Raw genomic sequence first — 15,402 nt, 5'->3', positions numbered from 1 at the left:
TAAAAGAATTTTCATATGGTTATGTAGAAAAATAAGAGTTACTGCTTTTATTTTCCCTTCTGCTTATGTATGAGCTAACATACTTTCTTCATACTACTGTAGTCTAAAAAACTACCTATGTATGATTCAACATGCTTTCTTCATATTATTAAAGTCTAAAACCTATGAAACAAGAAATTATATAGTTTAAAATGTTATTTTAGTAATTAATAGATCCCTCAAAAAGAAACTAAACCTACTATAAATTTTTAAAATGCTTTTGTTTTACTGTAAGTAATTCTCCTCCTTCCTCACATACTCTACTCCTTGCTGTTCTTGCACAAAGTGGTGTTCTAAAATTAAACTGTAGGCTCATTAATGCAAGGACCAAATCTATGCGCCACATCTTTAAAGCCTCTGAATACTTGCCTGTAATAAATTGTAAATGTAATAAAATCCAACCAGTTATTGAAATTTCTTTTTTTTTGTATGCACTACTGTGGGGTTTTTTTTATGATTTTTGTAATTCAGATTATATCTAATTCCTATTCAACATAAATGATGTCTAACTTTCAGAGACCACTGACATAATCAGTTACAACGTGTGTTCTGCCATTATGATTTGGCAAAAAAACCACCTTGTCTTGGCGTTACGATTTTCAGTGACTGTCCCTATGTCACACATCCTCTGCAGTGTCCCCCTGAAGTCGAGTGCATGCTCCTCCTTCCTTGTTATTACAGGTCAAGATGAGACAGTTGCTACTCCCCCTGCTTGCCCTCCCATCCCCTGGAAGGATGCCTACGCCTGCGGGCAGGGCAGGCACGCTCCAGCTTCCCTTCTCTGGGCTACTGATAACGCCAAAGTGGGCATCTGCCCTGCACCATGCAAACAGCTAGACTTCAATCCACATGTAATTCTTCCCAAATACAGTATACAATTCTTTGTATCATTGCACAGCAATTCAAAAGCACTAAGAGGAAGTGATTCCATGTCTTTATGTGGAATTACAAATTGTTGTAAATAAAATGAGGCACAAAGTACTGATTTGTGGGCTGCTACTAACTCTCCAGATGTGTGTAGAAAGACCTCTTTGCCGGATCAGGGATATTAAAAAAGAGGCAAGGATGAAAGAAAAGGAAGGTGCAAAGCAGAAACACAGTAATTGCTATTTGAGGAGTTATGAATACGTAGAATGAAGAGACACAGAAAAGCTGTTTTAAATAACTGCTTTGACAAAAAGGAGGCTGTATGAACATCAGATGCTAGCTGAAAAGAGACAGGCATCTATGACAAACTGGAAATAACCCCTAAAGGAAATGGTTTAAGAAACAAGATTGCCATTTTGAAATGGGGAAAGGATCATATCAGGGGTTTGGGGTTTTTTTTTGAGACTCCGTGCTCTTTCAAAATTTATTCCAGTGCCTCACTGTTAGTTTTTCCAAATATGTGAACTGAATCCCCTTTGCTGAAAAAGTAGTCCATTTTTTTCTTCCCATCATTTGCAGACATAGAAAAAGAGACCGTTTCCTTTTTCTTATTTGAAGATCAATGCCATGCTTTTTTTCTCGTCCTGTTCTCTAAAATTCATTCATTACATCTCTTCTCACAGAAAAATATTTAGATGGATAATTATTCTTGCTAGTCAGCACATTATCTGTTGGTCCAATGTGCAAAAACCAGAAGCAGCTATTCCAGCTGTGACTGAAGCAGATACTGATAAATGGACGATTACTTCCCATTTTGCATGGCATCCTTTTCATTACATATCCCGCTAATGCATCTGCCTTTTCTACAACAGCATAATGCTGTCGACTCGCGTTCAGTTTGTATGCAAGAGTAATCTGATCTTTCTGTGCAGAACGCTCTGGCCTGCTCTCCTCCATTCTGTATTTGTACAACTGGGTTCTGCTGTTCAAGTGTGCAACCTCCTATTTGTCTCTATTGAATTGCCCCTTTTTTCATACCATTCCTCTATTTCTCCAGACAATTTGCTAATCCTGCAGCTTCATACCACCTACGAATTATACACACTGTTTTATCATCCATGCTATTAATAAATATACTCAAACAGACATAATATTCAGCGTACAGACTTCTAGTCTGTTTTGAACCCAACCAGTCTGAGCTCTGCTTTGCTTGCAATGTTGTCAGGCTTTGCACAGCATCTTAGATTTCTTCTGTTCCTGTCCTTCACCTCAAATACTAATTTTTCCAAAACTGGGCATGTGATATGAACTGATGCCTTGGTTGCATATCCAGCAGCACATGGCTTTTGCAAGAGCATACAGATCAGGAAGTGTTTTAAAGTCTTTAATCCTTCACATTTACACGTGTTTGTATCACTAAAATATCCTCCATTGAACACACTTTACATGCTGTTGATTTTCAGTTGAATCATCTCTAAACATTTCCAGGCTGACTAATCTGTTCCCTTGCTTGAAGACAGGTGTTCAACAGATCAATGTTCATTTTCCCCCCTGCACTGGTTATGTTGCTCTGCGAGTGCTATGCATACTATTTGTGATTTTTATGTGGTTCTACTAGAGTGAGAAAATATCCCTAGTTTCAGTCAGCTAGTAGCTACTGCAAAATCAATATACTAGATGCCTCACGTCTTTGATGATGTGATTGCTTCTTCCATGTCCAGTGGGGCAATCCCAGCAAGCATTTAAAGACTGTTCATACTGGCTGCTCTGAGGCCCCAAAGTACTGAATAGTAGAGTGATTTCCAACATTACTGGACTGGTTTCCAATTTATAATTTATGAGTTTCTTCAATTTATTATTCTAGGCGCTAACTTTTCACTTTATCCTCTCCATGTGGGCTCTGAAGGTAACTATATGATTCCACAGACATTGCAGTCATTCTTCTCCTTTTTTCCAGTACCTTGCCTGTTCCCTGTGGGGTCCTGAAAATAAGTACTAATGGTCGTGAGATTATGCTAACCAGTTGTTTTTACAGATACAACAAGGTTCATCACACACAGATACTCTGAAAATATCTAACTCCTAACTATTGTCTAATCTATTCCCTCCCTACTGAAAGCAGAGGTCTTATCCTTTCATTACCGGCACTAACTGGGTTAGTCATCAAATTGTAGTAGGTCTTCTAATGAAGACATATAAAAAGAGAAAAAAAGGTTTTTTTAAACACTTCAGCTTTAGCAGTGTCATGTCTCCTCTCCCTCCCCTCCATGTAGCAGACCAATATTGTCGTCGGCCATTCTTTTATTACTGTACTTGTCACCTGCATTTATGTTTAGGTTTTGCTGGTATGTCTCCTTTGTCCTCCAACACAGTTTCTACTTTCCACACTCCTCTTCCTTGTAGAAACAGTTTAACCAAGTTTGTGTCTTGCTGCCATTCCTCTCTTTCCTCTGGGCTGACAGAGTTTGCGCCCTTCGTACCTTTTAAGGAATTATGGCATCTCATCTTTTCTCCAACTTCTGATCTTCCCTAATAGGGCTTTGGACTTCTGCAGTCTCCCTCCCTGAAGTCCATTATTTTCATTTTGTTGCTCTTTTTCCTTCCTATACTAAGGATCACACCACCCTGATTCCACAGTCATTCCTACACAAGGTGCATTCACATTCTCAGCAAGTTCTTTCCACCTCCTGAGAATCAAATGTGGAAGAAACTCCCCTCTAGCTGCTTATCTGTTTCCTGTATCAGAATAATTTTGAGAACTTGCTTGTTAGCCAGTGTACTTGCAATTCCTTTCCCAAAAGACACTGGAATATTTAAAATCTCACATCCTCAGAAATTCCTGTGATTTGACTGATTCTGCTAGCTATTAAAAAAAAAATCCATTCATTTGATCTTTCTGGAAGGATGGGTAACAGTATAACCCTGCCACCATTAATATTCTTTTTTTCATCTATAATTATTATGCATTACCTTTGAAACTTCCCAGTCTGAACCTAACTGTATAGCTATGAATCCTAAGTATATATGGCACCATGTTCCGTATATAAAAAAGTTCCACCACTTTGGCATTACACATCCTTTCTGAATAAGTTGTATCCTTTTACTTTAAAATTCCATTCATTTGATGAACATCCTCACAATCTCTATTACATTACTAAAATAATAATTGTGGTAATTATTAAAATGAGCAACTACTTTTATTTATTCCTCATCCCTGTTGCTTTAGCTTACAATACACCAGTTCAGCATGGAGGACTGTAAGTATAAAAAAGTATATGATGTTTCCACATGTTCCCCATTGGCCCAGTAGATCATTTTGTTCCACAGACCTGCTCCAAAAGCTGATCTGTTCCAAGGGAGGAAAAAACCCCTCTTAGATGTGACACGCCTCTCCTATGAGACTCTAGGCACCACAAGCAGCCCCATGTTCTATTAGCACTATATTTTGCATGAATCCAAATCATAACGTAAGGAATACTCCAAATCATAACGTAAGGAATAAAGAATTCATAATTTCAGAACATCTGAACCTTTGATGCTAAATGCAAAGACTTTGTGGCTCTAACTGTGTGTCTGGTATACCCAAAGCCCAGGAATATGCTAACAGTTCTATAAGGGCCTTCATCCTTCATATGAGAAACATATTAAGTTAACATGCAGCCAGTCTTCTAGGACTTCCTCCTTTTACTAAACCGTGTGTTGTAGTGATACTCAAGCACTGCCTGTCAGTTAAATTTTAGAAAATTTGAATGTTTCTTCCCAGCATATTGCTACTGCCATCGCATCTTCTAGGCTCTAAAAACATGTCCTTTCTGGCTGCTTTCAAACACATCACTGCATCTACACTGCTTGAAACATGGGTGAAAATCTTCCTTGCTTAGTGCTTATACTAAATCAAACTCTTCTCTGAACTTCTACCATGGCTTCCTATTTTATCCTGAGGACTGAAGAATTTGAAGCTCCTTGTACTCACAGCTTTTGTAACGATCTGTCTAGTTCTGCACACATTGTGGAATGAGTACGAAGCTTCAGAGTACACTGGGGAAAGCAGCTCCTTCAAAACTGGCAGAAGAGAACTCCCATGGAAATTTTCTTCTTTCTTCTTGCATTCCTTTCACCTCATTTAATTGTTATATATTGTATCAAAATACATTGTAAGTACTTAGTGACAGATACCGTCACCTGTTTTGTGTTTGCACAGTAACTGGTGCACATGAAACTGGTTCTGGTAAGGAGATTTGGCCCAATAGCTGCCTAAATAAACGATAATTCCATAGAACTGGTACTTAAAATTTAAAGAGATGAGAAGCAGCTCTAGTGTGACAGAAAGGGCAGTGTGTGATTTCTTCCTTGTCTCCCACCTATGTTGTAATTTAATATTTATACTTGAAGCTAGCAAGAATATTAAATCAGAGTCTTTCTGGATTGAAATAAGAGGACAGATTGTAGTAAAAATGGCATAACAGAAGTTCTGTATTTTTTACTGAAATATGAATAGTCATGTTTCATAAGAAAAAGCTGGCAATCCAAGTGCCTGTTAATAACAAGAATGGTAAGAACTTGTAAGAGGAAAGATACTTACCAAAAACATGGAATCCTAAAGTACAGGTGTAAGTGGCCCATTCTAGATCTCTAGTTGTTTCAACACTCACAACTTGTTTACAAGCAGAGGGGATCCCTACAAAAGAAAAAAAACAACCACATGATAACGTTTTTAATTCTCAAATTGTATAGATTTTTGATTGCAGCAGATGAATTAAAACATACGGTCTATCTTGGCAGTTATATGGTCTCATTTAAATTTTAAATCTGTATTAGACTGCCTGAACTTTGCACAAAAGGACTAAATATAATTCTTACTCACAGTATAAGATTTCATAGTCTCCTGAATTAGACACAAGATACTGTGAATTAACAGACCAGTCCAGATGAGTAATGAAGCTGGAATGACCCTACAAAGAGAAAAATATTGTATTAACTGCACTAACAATATCTCTCCATGTGACAGCATTAATACTGTGCTACAAAACACACTTAAGTTGTTAATATTGAACCAGGAGAAAAAAAGGTTACTTACTGAACATTTACCAATTCTAGTGTACTTTCTTCCATTTTCACTTACGCCATATATATAAATACAGTTGTCATGGGAACCTATTGCCAAGAAGTTTCCATCTATAAACACAAAAGTGAAGAGTAATTATTCCTGTAAGAAAGAACTTAGGCTAATTTTGAAATGTTAGCATGTCACAGACAAGAGGAACTGTTCTTAAAGGCCTTGATACCAAAAAATGAAAACATAAAATGCTATTTTTTCTTTTTCAGTTGCATATTGATGCATGTTTCAAGATTACAAAACAGCATGTTTATACAGAAAATACTGTTAAAAACACATGACACTTCTGGAAGCAGCTACAGTCCATTTAGGGCTAACCTGATTGCAACAGCCTGCACAGTTAAGTCATATTTGGTTTTTTCCTTCCCAGTGAAACCATACTGAGCATGTGGGGGAGGGAGAAGAAAATTAGAGCTTAAGACACCACCCATTCAGTGTTGCCAATGTTTCATGGCATATTTATTTTCAACTTCAGTATGGCAAGTGGGAAATTATTTTAAAACAAACCAACCCCAAATTTAATAAAAAAAATTCAACACTTTTTTTTAACCAGTAAATAAATGCTCTCAAACCTGGTGAGTAACGCATTACAGACAGCTGTTCGTTTCCATCTGTGTGTACAGTGACCAAGTCTTTTGTTTCTGTGTCAAACACAAACCACCTGTTGTAAATATAGAAAGAGGCCAATAAATCATTCCATAAGGAATTTCAATCTACTGTAGTCTTGACCAACTTTTCTTCTGTCAAAATAGCATAAGTTTTACACCAGCAAAAGAAAAACAGCAACTGCTACTCGTTTTGGTTTATTTTTACTTTAACAGAAGGATAGTTTCTTTCCCATGTTTTTTAACCATAAAAATGATCAGACATTGACCCTGATATCAGTCTTCAGATTTTAGTCTGTTTTACTGTCTGTCATGCACTAGAATAAAGTAAGCATTACATATAATGACCTTCTCCTTTAATGACCCTCCTCTATGCTATGCTCACGTTTAAATTGATGCCGACATGAAATCCTAGAGCAAAGGAAAACACAAGCAAGAATCAGGACCATCCTCTTTTGATGGAAGGATTAGCTTTATTTATCAATTTATTTTTAAGTTTATTAATGTATTAATTTTTAATAAATTTAATTTAATTAATTAATTTTAATAACCCAAAATTTAATTTGTGGAAACATGTAGAAGAGACAAAGATAAAATTTGCATTCCAACACTTGCATCAAATTATTAAAGACAAAGTAAAGATTCCTCTCAAAGCTTCTCCTTTTGATTTACTTTATTTAGTAAATAAAGTAAATTTAGTAACTAAAGTAAATCCCTTATGTAGAATTGATATACAATCCTAAATAATCTTGGCTCATAACCTATAAGCATTCTATATATTCTCAATTGAGTGGAACTGTTTTCAATACTGACAGCAAAGTCTGCCCTCAAGTGACATTAAAGGAGAGGATGAAGTTATGGCAAAGGCAATCCTTCCTCCTATGACAGACATCCAAGGTTAAACCCAGGGTCTGCCGTTGACCCACTCTGTGACCAAGGGCTCAATCGGCCCTGTAAAATGGAGATACTACTTTTTACCCTGGTTTTGCATGTCTTGTTTACGCCTTACACTCTTCAGGCAGAACAAGTCTCTTAATATGCATTGTTACACTACGTCTAGCACAGTGGAACATTTGCCAAATTTTTGTTAAAGCCTCTGGTTGTCACTGCATTACAGACAATAAGCCACTTGCTAAATTTTCCAACAAGCAACTTTTTTTCATGTGATTTCCTCTATGCTGCCCTACAGGCCTCAGAGAAGATCTCCACAGGCATCTGCAAAGCTGACTCATCTCAGTCTCCTCCTGTAGCCTCTCCTTTGCCACAATGGACACAAAGATTTAACACTTAGGTCACTGGTATGGTGACAGCACCTCCCATGCATGGTCTCACTGCTAACCTAGGCTTCCTGCCCTGTTCAAATCCGTCTCCTCCCACTGATCTCAGATTGCTGCTCTCCCAGGGCAGAAACCATCTCTTCGTTCTGTGTTCATGCAACACTCAGCAAACACGGGGTACTGGTCCAAGACTAGGGTTTCTAGACACTCAGGCAATACTAATAAATTTCACTCTGCAATTCAATAGAAATCAATAGGGGATGAATGTATGTCACGCATACATCTGCAAAACAAGAACATGAACTTGGACGTGAGCTGGAAAAATCATGTCGTGTTTGTTGGTGCCCAAGGTGTAGCTCTGCGCATCTTACCTTCCGGTCAGTGTCCCTACTGCAACAACAGATGCTGAAGGATGAAAACCTGAAGACTGTGCTGGATCCTAAAATGTTTCAGAAGGAAGCACAGTTTTTTACCAGTCCAAGTTATAACAAAAACACAGTTCAATTATCTACCTCAGGAAAAGAGTAAGTCTCTCTCGTTGATTTTTTGGGGTTTTAAAAAAATTTTTTTAAATACAAACTTGAGGGAAAAAAACATTTTTAACTGATTGAAATGTTACCCAATTTTTTCCCCTCTATGCACGGCCACTGTTTTCTTTTCTTCACTATCTAAAAATAACTTGGCAAGTGATTTCATAACAATAACATTGGCAAAGGCAGCTTCTCAACAAATCACAAACAAGTAAGAGATAAAAATAACTTATTAAATGAGAGGTGACCTAAGAATTAAGTATCAAAGCTGCAGTTTACCTACTGTCTAAAGGACAAGCAAGTACCTTATTGAACAAAGGTATGTATCACTTTGCACGGAGGGGTAAAGCCTAACTTCTATACGCACCAACACCTTTTCGAGCACCTGCCAGTTGCAGTTTAGTGGGAGATTAAGGGCATAAACTGGGTTTCTTATTTTGAGATGCAATTTTAAAATATTTTACTTTGTATAGTCTGTTATTATGGAGACAGGAGAATTGCTGTGTTTTTCTTGCAATTTAAACATATGCCTAAAAAAAAAGGTAAGCATTTTCTTTCTAGTACTTGTTCAGTTACAAAGAATGAGCTCCAGAACTCTTCAGGTTATAGCAGAAAGTCCCAAAATAAATACCTTATTTTTTCTGATACCTGCCAAAAATAATTTTAAAATGTAAGGAAAAAAAAAAAATCTAGTAACATATCTCACAGAAATGCTTATGTCCTTGATTTTCTATTTCTAAAATAGTATCGCATTGTAGCCATTTTAGTAAACCTGTTCACATTTTTAGCAATTTGTAATTACTAGCCCTAGAGGCTAGGTGTAAGGGATATTCTCATTGATTTTAAACAAGTGACTAATTTCAAAGACGTTACTAACTCTAAAGAAATTTCTGAGAATTGTTGAGATCCAGGATTTCTATATGCATGTTCTAAACCACTACAGTAGTCCAGAAAGGAAAATTTGCTATTTTTTTTAAAGTATAACTTTATAGTAAATGCTAAAATACTCTCTTGAATAAACCAGAGGTTCAAACAGTGAATTTAATCTGAGCAGTAACTTGTACTCATAACTACATTAAAAAGCTTTTACATAGATCTCTATGACAAAAACAGGTTAACACGATTTATTTACTCTAGATCATCAGTCACTGATTTATGAAACATAGTCTCAGACATGTCAGGTGGTTAATAAGGAGATTATTGTCAAGATTGATAACAGGAATCTTGTCTTAAAGAAGTAGTGTGTACTTGGAGGGGAAAAGAAATAAATCTAAGTCTAGTTTAATAGTCCTACTGCTGTTGCCATCAACCTTTTCAAAAGAATCAAGGTAAATAAAGCAGTTTCTTAAATGTTTCAATAACATTTAGTAAAAACATTTCAATAACATTCAATAACAATTTCAATAACGGTTTCTTAGAGAGTGTCTTATATTTGCAAAACCACAGCTAAATATTAATTGAAGCTCACTGTAAGTCATAATCAGCTAAACTCCAGTTCCGTTTTTCAGAGGACACAAAGGATAAAACAGTGGAAACGATGTCCTTTTTTGAGTTGATGATTACTCAGGTAACTTTATTTCTGAGATAGCAGCTTATCTGATTAATAGATTTGTTCCTGTTCCGCATATTGTACTTCTCTCCACTAATGATGTTTCGCTATCAGCTCAACCTTCTAAATGCTCTTTTCTTTAGACTGCAAGAGAGCAAAGTGCCAAATTTTGCACTTCTCTTCATGACTATAGGCCCTCCTCAGTATACTGTTCCTGTAATGAGAAATATATCAGAAGGACTAACTTCTTATTCTCCTAGCGTTTTTGAAAGTGTATGCAAGTATACAAAAACATACACCTTTACACTAGGCAGAGTAAAGGATCACATTAGTACCTGCAACTGAATTACATGACGATTTTTTTCTGACAAAAAATAAATTTATTAGGAAAGCATAAAAAATTGTACCAATGATTTTACTTTCCACTTCAGGATATTTATAAATAAGACTTGCACAAAACCAGTCATGCACCATTTCTAAATAATCAAATTAAGTCTCCACAAAAAAACTACAATAAAGACCAGAAAGGTCTATGTAAAAGTTTCCAGTCGTGTCACTGTTCGAGTCACTCTGAATTGCATGTGAAGGAACTGCTGCAATCAAATGTGTTCATATTCCATACAGTACCATACAGTACACTGCTATTGCTGTATTTCAAAACAAAAAAAGGCACCAGTTTATCTTTTTTTAGAGAGTCTACCAAGACAGATCCTGGAAAATTTGGTTTATAACTGCTCACTGATTTTTAAAAATATGTTTTATCACTGAAGTTTGTAGCCCAAGTGTGCTGGTATTTATTTTATCTTGCATTAGGCATCTTGGTAACAGTTCAAGAGATTTTCAAGCACATTAAGATTTTGGTGTGTCTCAAGATTTGACCATTCCCCTAAGGCCCAACTACAGTATTCCTAAAGACTGAAGGGGAGATAGCTTATTTTTAAATCTAAATCATATGAACATACCTTAAACCCTAAAATGATCAAGAGGTAGGAAAATGCAATTATCTGCCTGCCTCTCAGGCCAAACTCTTAGTATTATTGATTTCCTTTTTTTTACATTAAAATAACTACTTTTATTTTCCTTTCTTTAAGTTCTTATACTACAGGCCAATCTGTCTTTATAACCTAGGCACTGAACTATGAAAATACGGCTCCATCTCTGGGGCAGTAACTGTTGATTTGGTCTCTCCAATTAATTTAGAAGCTTCCCATGTCAACAAAAATATGGATCGTAGAACATATGACCTTGGTTAGACAGAATAAATTCCAATTTCCTCATTCACCAAGCAAGTGTGATTTAACAAGTGCATACAACTGGAGCGGGATACTATGAGACAGTTTGGCAAACACTGTTCTATTAAGACTGCTTCAGCCTGATGCCACAGCATATAATTATTGCACATGCGTTGTATTCAGTAAGTGTTATCAATACTAGCTTTCACTTAAAGTGTTATGTAGGCCTGAAAATGAACAATCTTTTTATGAGAAAAGTTGCATAATTAAGATTTTCAAAACTTCATGTAAACTAATAAAGGATTGTTTACTATATCAAACAGAAAGCACTTTTGTCAGCAACATGAGGGTCGTCTATAAGTTACTGGCTACAATTTATCTGCAAACCTGTATATTGGATATATATCTACAGCAGGTGTTTTCTTTTTCCTGAAGTAATCTGTGAACTTTTCCACTGTACAGAGGTCAGATAAGAAAGACTGAGAAGTAACTTCTTTATTGTGATCAGTACATGTATCTCCAAAAAAACATACTCTCACACCTATTAAAAAAATGTAAAGAGAAGACTGTTTGAAAAAAACTGTCATAGTGGCATCTCAAAATAGATAGATAAAAGCATCACTGCTGTCTCTAGGAGATAAGCCAATGTCTTTTTATCAGTAAATATTTAGGAAAGTGATCAGGTGTCAAAAAAAGTTATGCTAAAGAATCGGTTCCTAGTGATGTATGTAGTAATCAGCTGTCACCACAAAGCCATCAGGAGTCTGCAGATGCACAACCAAGTGCCTATGTACAGTATAAAACTGAGCCTCCACTAAGTATTCCTTCAGTACCTAAACATCAAGTTTCATATAGGAAGTGAAATTCTAAAAACCACATTTGTTTATTTGTGAACAGGATGTATAAAAATACTAATAAATTATAGAAAATGAATGAGGAAGGCCAAAAATGTCACCAAAAAAGATATTTTCCTTCTGAATTCTGACTGTCATGCTCAGGATAGTAGTAGTAGTAGTAATCCTGATCAGAACTACTTCTAAATGATAAATATTTCCTAGCTTTACATTTGTGGTTCTCTTCCTAGTAAAAAAATATAAATGTCAACAGCACTGTATACTTCCATATGATACAGCATATAGATCCACATAACCGGGGGTTTAAAATTCTTGTTTTTAAGAGTTTTACGTCCATTTTCAGAAAGAGAAATTTTATGACTCTCATGTTTTTCCTCAAGTTAATACTTTTAAGATATTTTTAATCAATAATCTTATGAAAAACCCAAAGTACTTGAGAAATTCTATAAGAGGAGTAGAGTTGTGTTTAATAAATTTATACCTCTATAATCTTGTTCCAGATAGGACGATGAGTGGTAGCATCCCAGAGGGTAATGTGTTTGTCATGTCCACAAGTGAAGAACTGAGGTTTAGAGGAATGGACTGCAAGTCCCCAAAGCTCATCAGTGTGACCCTACACAAGCAGAAACGTTTCTTGACAAGACGGACAATACCATCAAAACTAAACATATTTAAACAGGATTAAAGTGACCAAACTGTATATTAAAGCATTACAAAAATACGTTGGCTTAGATAGATGCATATTTATACGTTATTTATTGCCAAAAGTACTGTAATAATAAATCAAATAGATGCATATTTATGAAACTTAACTTTAAGCAATACCTTTACTGCTATTACACACTTAGAAATGTTCTTGTAAGGCAACAGCTTACCTGGGTAATTGGGAAAAAATCTCCTGATAGCGTGCCCTGTAGGACGAAGTTTCTAGTGGTTCCTATTAATACAACGTCCCCTTTTCCCTCTGCTACTGTTCTTATTGGACCAAACTGCTCTGGAATCTGTGGTCGTAACAGACAAACAGATAGATAAGTCAGACAATTTGTCAAGCGTTGCTATTTTTAAAGACGTATGGCCTAGCAAATGCATTTTAATAAGTGTTGCGCAGAGAAGAAATGAAATGGATGAATATATATGCCTGACTTTCAAAAGTTTATAACAACTTGCATCAGCTCAGTAACTGTCTTTATAACACTACAAGAAAAGACATCCTTATCTACAGAACACTCCATTTGTACAGATAAACCAGGTATTTCAACAAACAGAAAAGGTTCCTTCATGCTGTGTTAACTCGATCATAATTTAATCATTGCAGCTGTGATATCAGATTAAGCATTTCTACTCAGAGATAGTGTCAGGCTTTGTATCACTAGTACTTTCTTGCAACGTATGTTTCTTTAATTGCAGCCTAGGTTCTGAAAGAGTCAGTGCAAATCTCCAATATAAAGTTCAAGGGAAGATGTACAATTTAAAATAACAAGGAATACCACTGTATGAGCAAATAAGAGAAAAAGAAGGATGCCACAGTTAGAAACAGTACAACAAGCGTGTACCTTGTGCTGTGTTAAAAACTGAATTACCAAAACAGACATGCCATTCCAGTTGCATATAGATTTGCAACATTTAATAATATATAGTAGAGCTGAAACCCTTCCTCAGAGTTTTATGCTGATTGTTCTCTTACATTCAGTATGTAAGCAGTCACATAGTTCAGTCCAAACAAGTTCTGCTTTAAGCTTTTAAGTTCCTACATAGCAACTGAATTAATTTTCAGAATTTCTTTTTTAAATAAAACACAACACTAACCAAGAAATTCATGAAAAAATGCAAGTACTAAACCCCCACAAAAATGCTCACATCATTTTGGAAAAGAGGAAAGTACAAAAACATTTTAATATTGTAATACTCTGAAGTGAAAAATTACCTCACATTATTAATTGCAAAGAAAGGAAGAAATAATATGAAAAACTATGAACACAAGATTTGTTTTCCAACTACCATAGATCTTAAAAAGGAAATATTATGTTAATGAATAGGCTATCACAGGATATTGCATTTTACCATTAATTTGCTTTCCCACAGAATACACATCCGTAAGAAAAAAATTGATTTAAAAAGCTCTGTTCAGAAGACCGCTAAAATTTCATTTTGAGTAGCAGAATAATTTCAAGATAGGTGATATCACCTCAGTTTTGTGAAGTTTTTGGTAATTTCCATTCCAAGATATCAGCTTTCGGTCTTTTCCACCTCCTGATACTAACGTGCCATCTCGCAGCATACACAGTGCAAATATTCCACCTTCATGTGCCCCTTGAACTGCGTGGCTTATTCTATTGGTACCTGGATAGACGGAGAAAAGATATTGCTATGGAAAGCTTACTAGCTCCTTTTTCCCCAGTTGTTTTTTTTCCTCCATTTCTCTACTACCACCTGTCAAAGATTATATCTAAACAATGATGGAAATGGAGTGTTGCACCAGAGAGAGAGTGAATTAGTACATCTTAAGAACATTATTCCCCCATCTCAGAAATGAAAAGTAAACATATTCACTTAGTCTAGTTCAAACACAAAGTAAAATGGGTTCATTTAAACCTTTATGGGTGTTTAAGCTAAATTGTTTGACATCACATTTGACCTGCAGTAGCTAGGTTTGACTATGCACCTTATCATAAAGAAAGCATAACTCAGTCACTTCTTATCCTCCAAGGATATTCCACAACCTCCAGACACCTAACTTGCACCAAGAGCTGACTAAGCTAGCGGTCTTTGCTTATCTGGCAGAAGGTGCTGAATCACTCCCCAAAAGAGCCTGTATCTCTTCACTGATGAACTTGGCTTCTTCAAGTACCTTCTTAGTCTCAAAACACCTTCAAACCTACTACATTAGATTAAACATCTCTAATTTGATGAGCCATTACTATTATGAAATATAAAGAAATGATTACCAGTGTTTCTATTACCGAAATGTGCACCTTGCATCAAAGCTTGGCTAACTTTATCTTTAGCACAAGCGAGGGGCTGATGCAAGTTAGGAAGAAACAACTGCTTTTTCCTTTATAAATCCCATTTGCTTCTATCCACATCTATGGATATAATGTGTCAGTTAAAAGTGATTTCTATTAAGAGAGGTTTTTGCTAAGGGTACTCCAAACTGGTGGAAGCAGCCCTCACTTGAACATAGAGCTCTGAGTCAAAAGTAGTAAAGACAAAGAAAGTACACTGTACTAAGATAGAAAAACAAGAACAACATTTTTGTCCATCCCAAAGAACCAGCAGAGGTGAGGAGATCTTGCAGCACACAGAGAATTCCCTTTCATTCCTGGGAGAAAGGGA

General features: G+C 36.0%; 1 protein-coding gene across 5 annotated transcripts in view; it reads right to left on the bottom strand.

Annotated features, from left to right (window-relative positions):
* The window catches only part of EML1 (EMAP like 1), a 132,202-nt gene that overhangs the window by 2,258 nt on the left and 114,542 nt on the right, over positions 1-15,402 (bottom strand). For all 5 annotated transcript variants that reach the window (XM_075503572.1, XM_075503570.1, XM_075503571.1 and 2 more), the window contains 8 exons: positions 14,255-14,409; positions 12,945-13,070; positions 12,551-12,682; positions 8,276-8,343; positions 6,595-6,683; positions 5,984-6,081; positions 5,771-5,858; positions 5,489-5,584 (listed from right to left, as the gene is read on the bottom strand). In XM_075503572.1, coding sequence (XP_075359687.1) covers positions 5,489-5,584; positions 5,771-5,858; positions 5,984-6,081; positions 6,595-6,683; positions 8,276-8,343; positions 12,551-12,682; positions 12,945-13,070; positions 14,255-14,409 — 852 coding nt within the window. The remainder of the gene's footprint in view (positions 1-5,488; positions 5,585-5,770; positions 5,859-5,983; positions 6,082-6,594; positions 6,684-8,275; positions 8,344-12,550; positions 12,683-12,944; positions 13,071-14,254; positions 14,410-15,402) is intronic.

Source organism: Mycteria americana, chromosome 5 (genome assembly GCF_035582795.1).
Source record: "Mycteria americana isolate JAX WOST 10 ecotype Jacksonville Zoo and Gardens chromosome 5, USCA_MyAme_1.0, whole genome shotgun sequence".
In the NCBI taxonomy this organism is placed as follows: domain Eukaryota; kingdom Metazoa; phylum Chordata; class Aves; order Ciconiiformes; family Ciconiidae; genus Mycteria; species Mycteria americana.
Note: the sequence above shows the minus strand (reverse complement) of the source record. Positions and strands in the feature narration are given on the sequence as shown.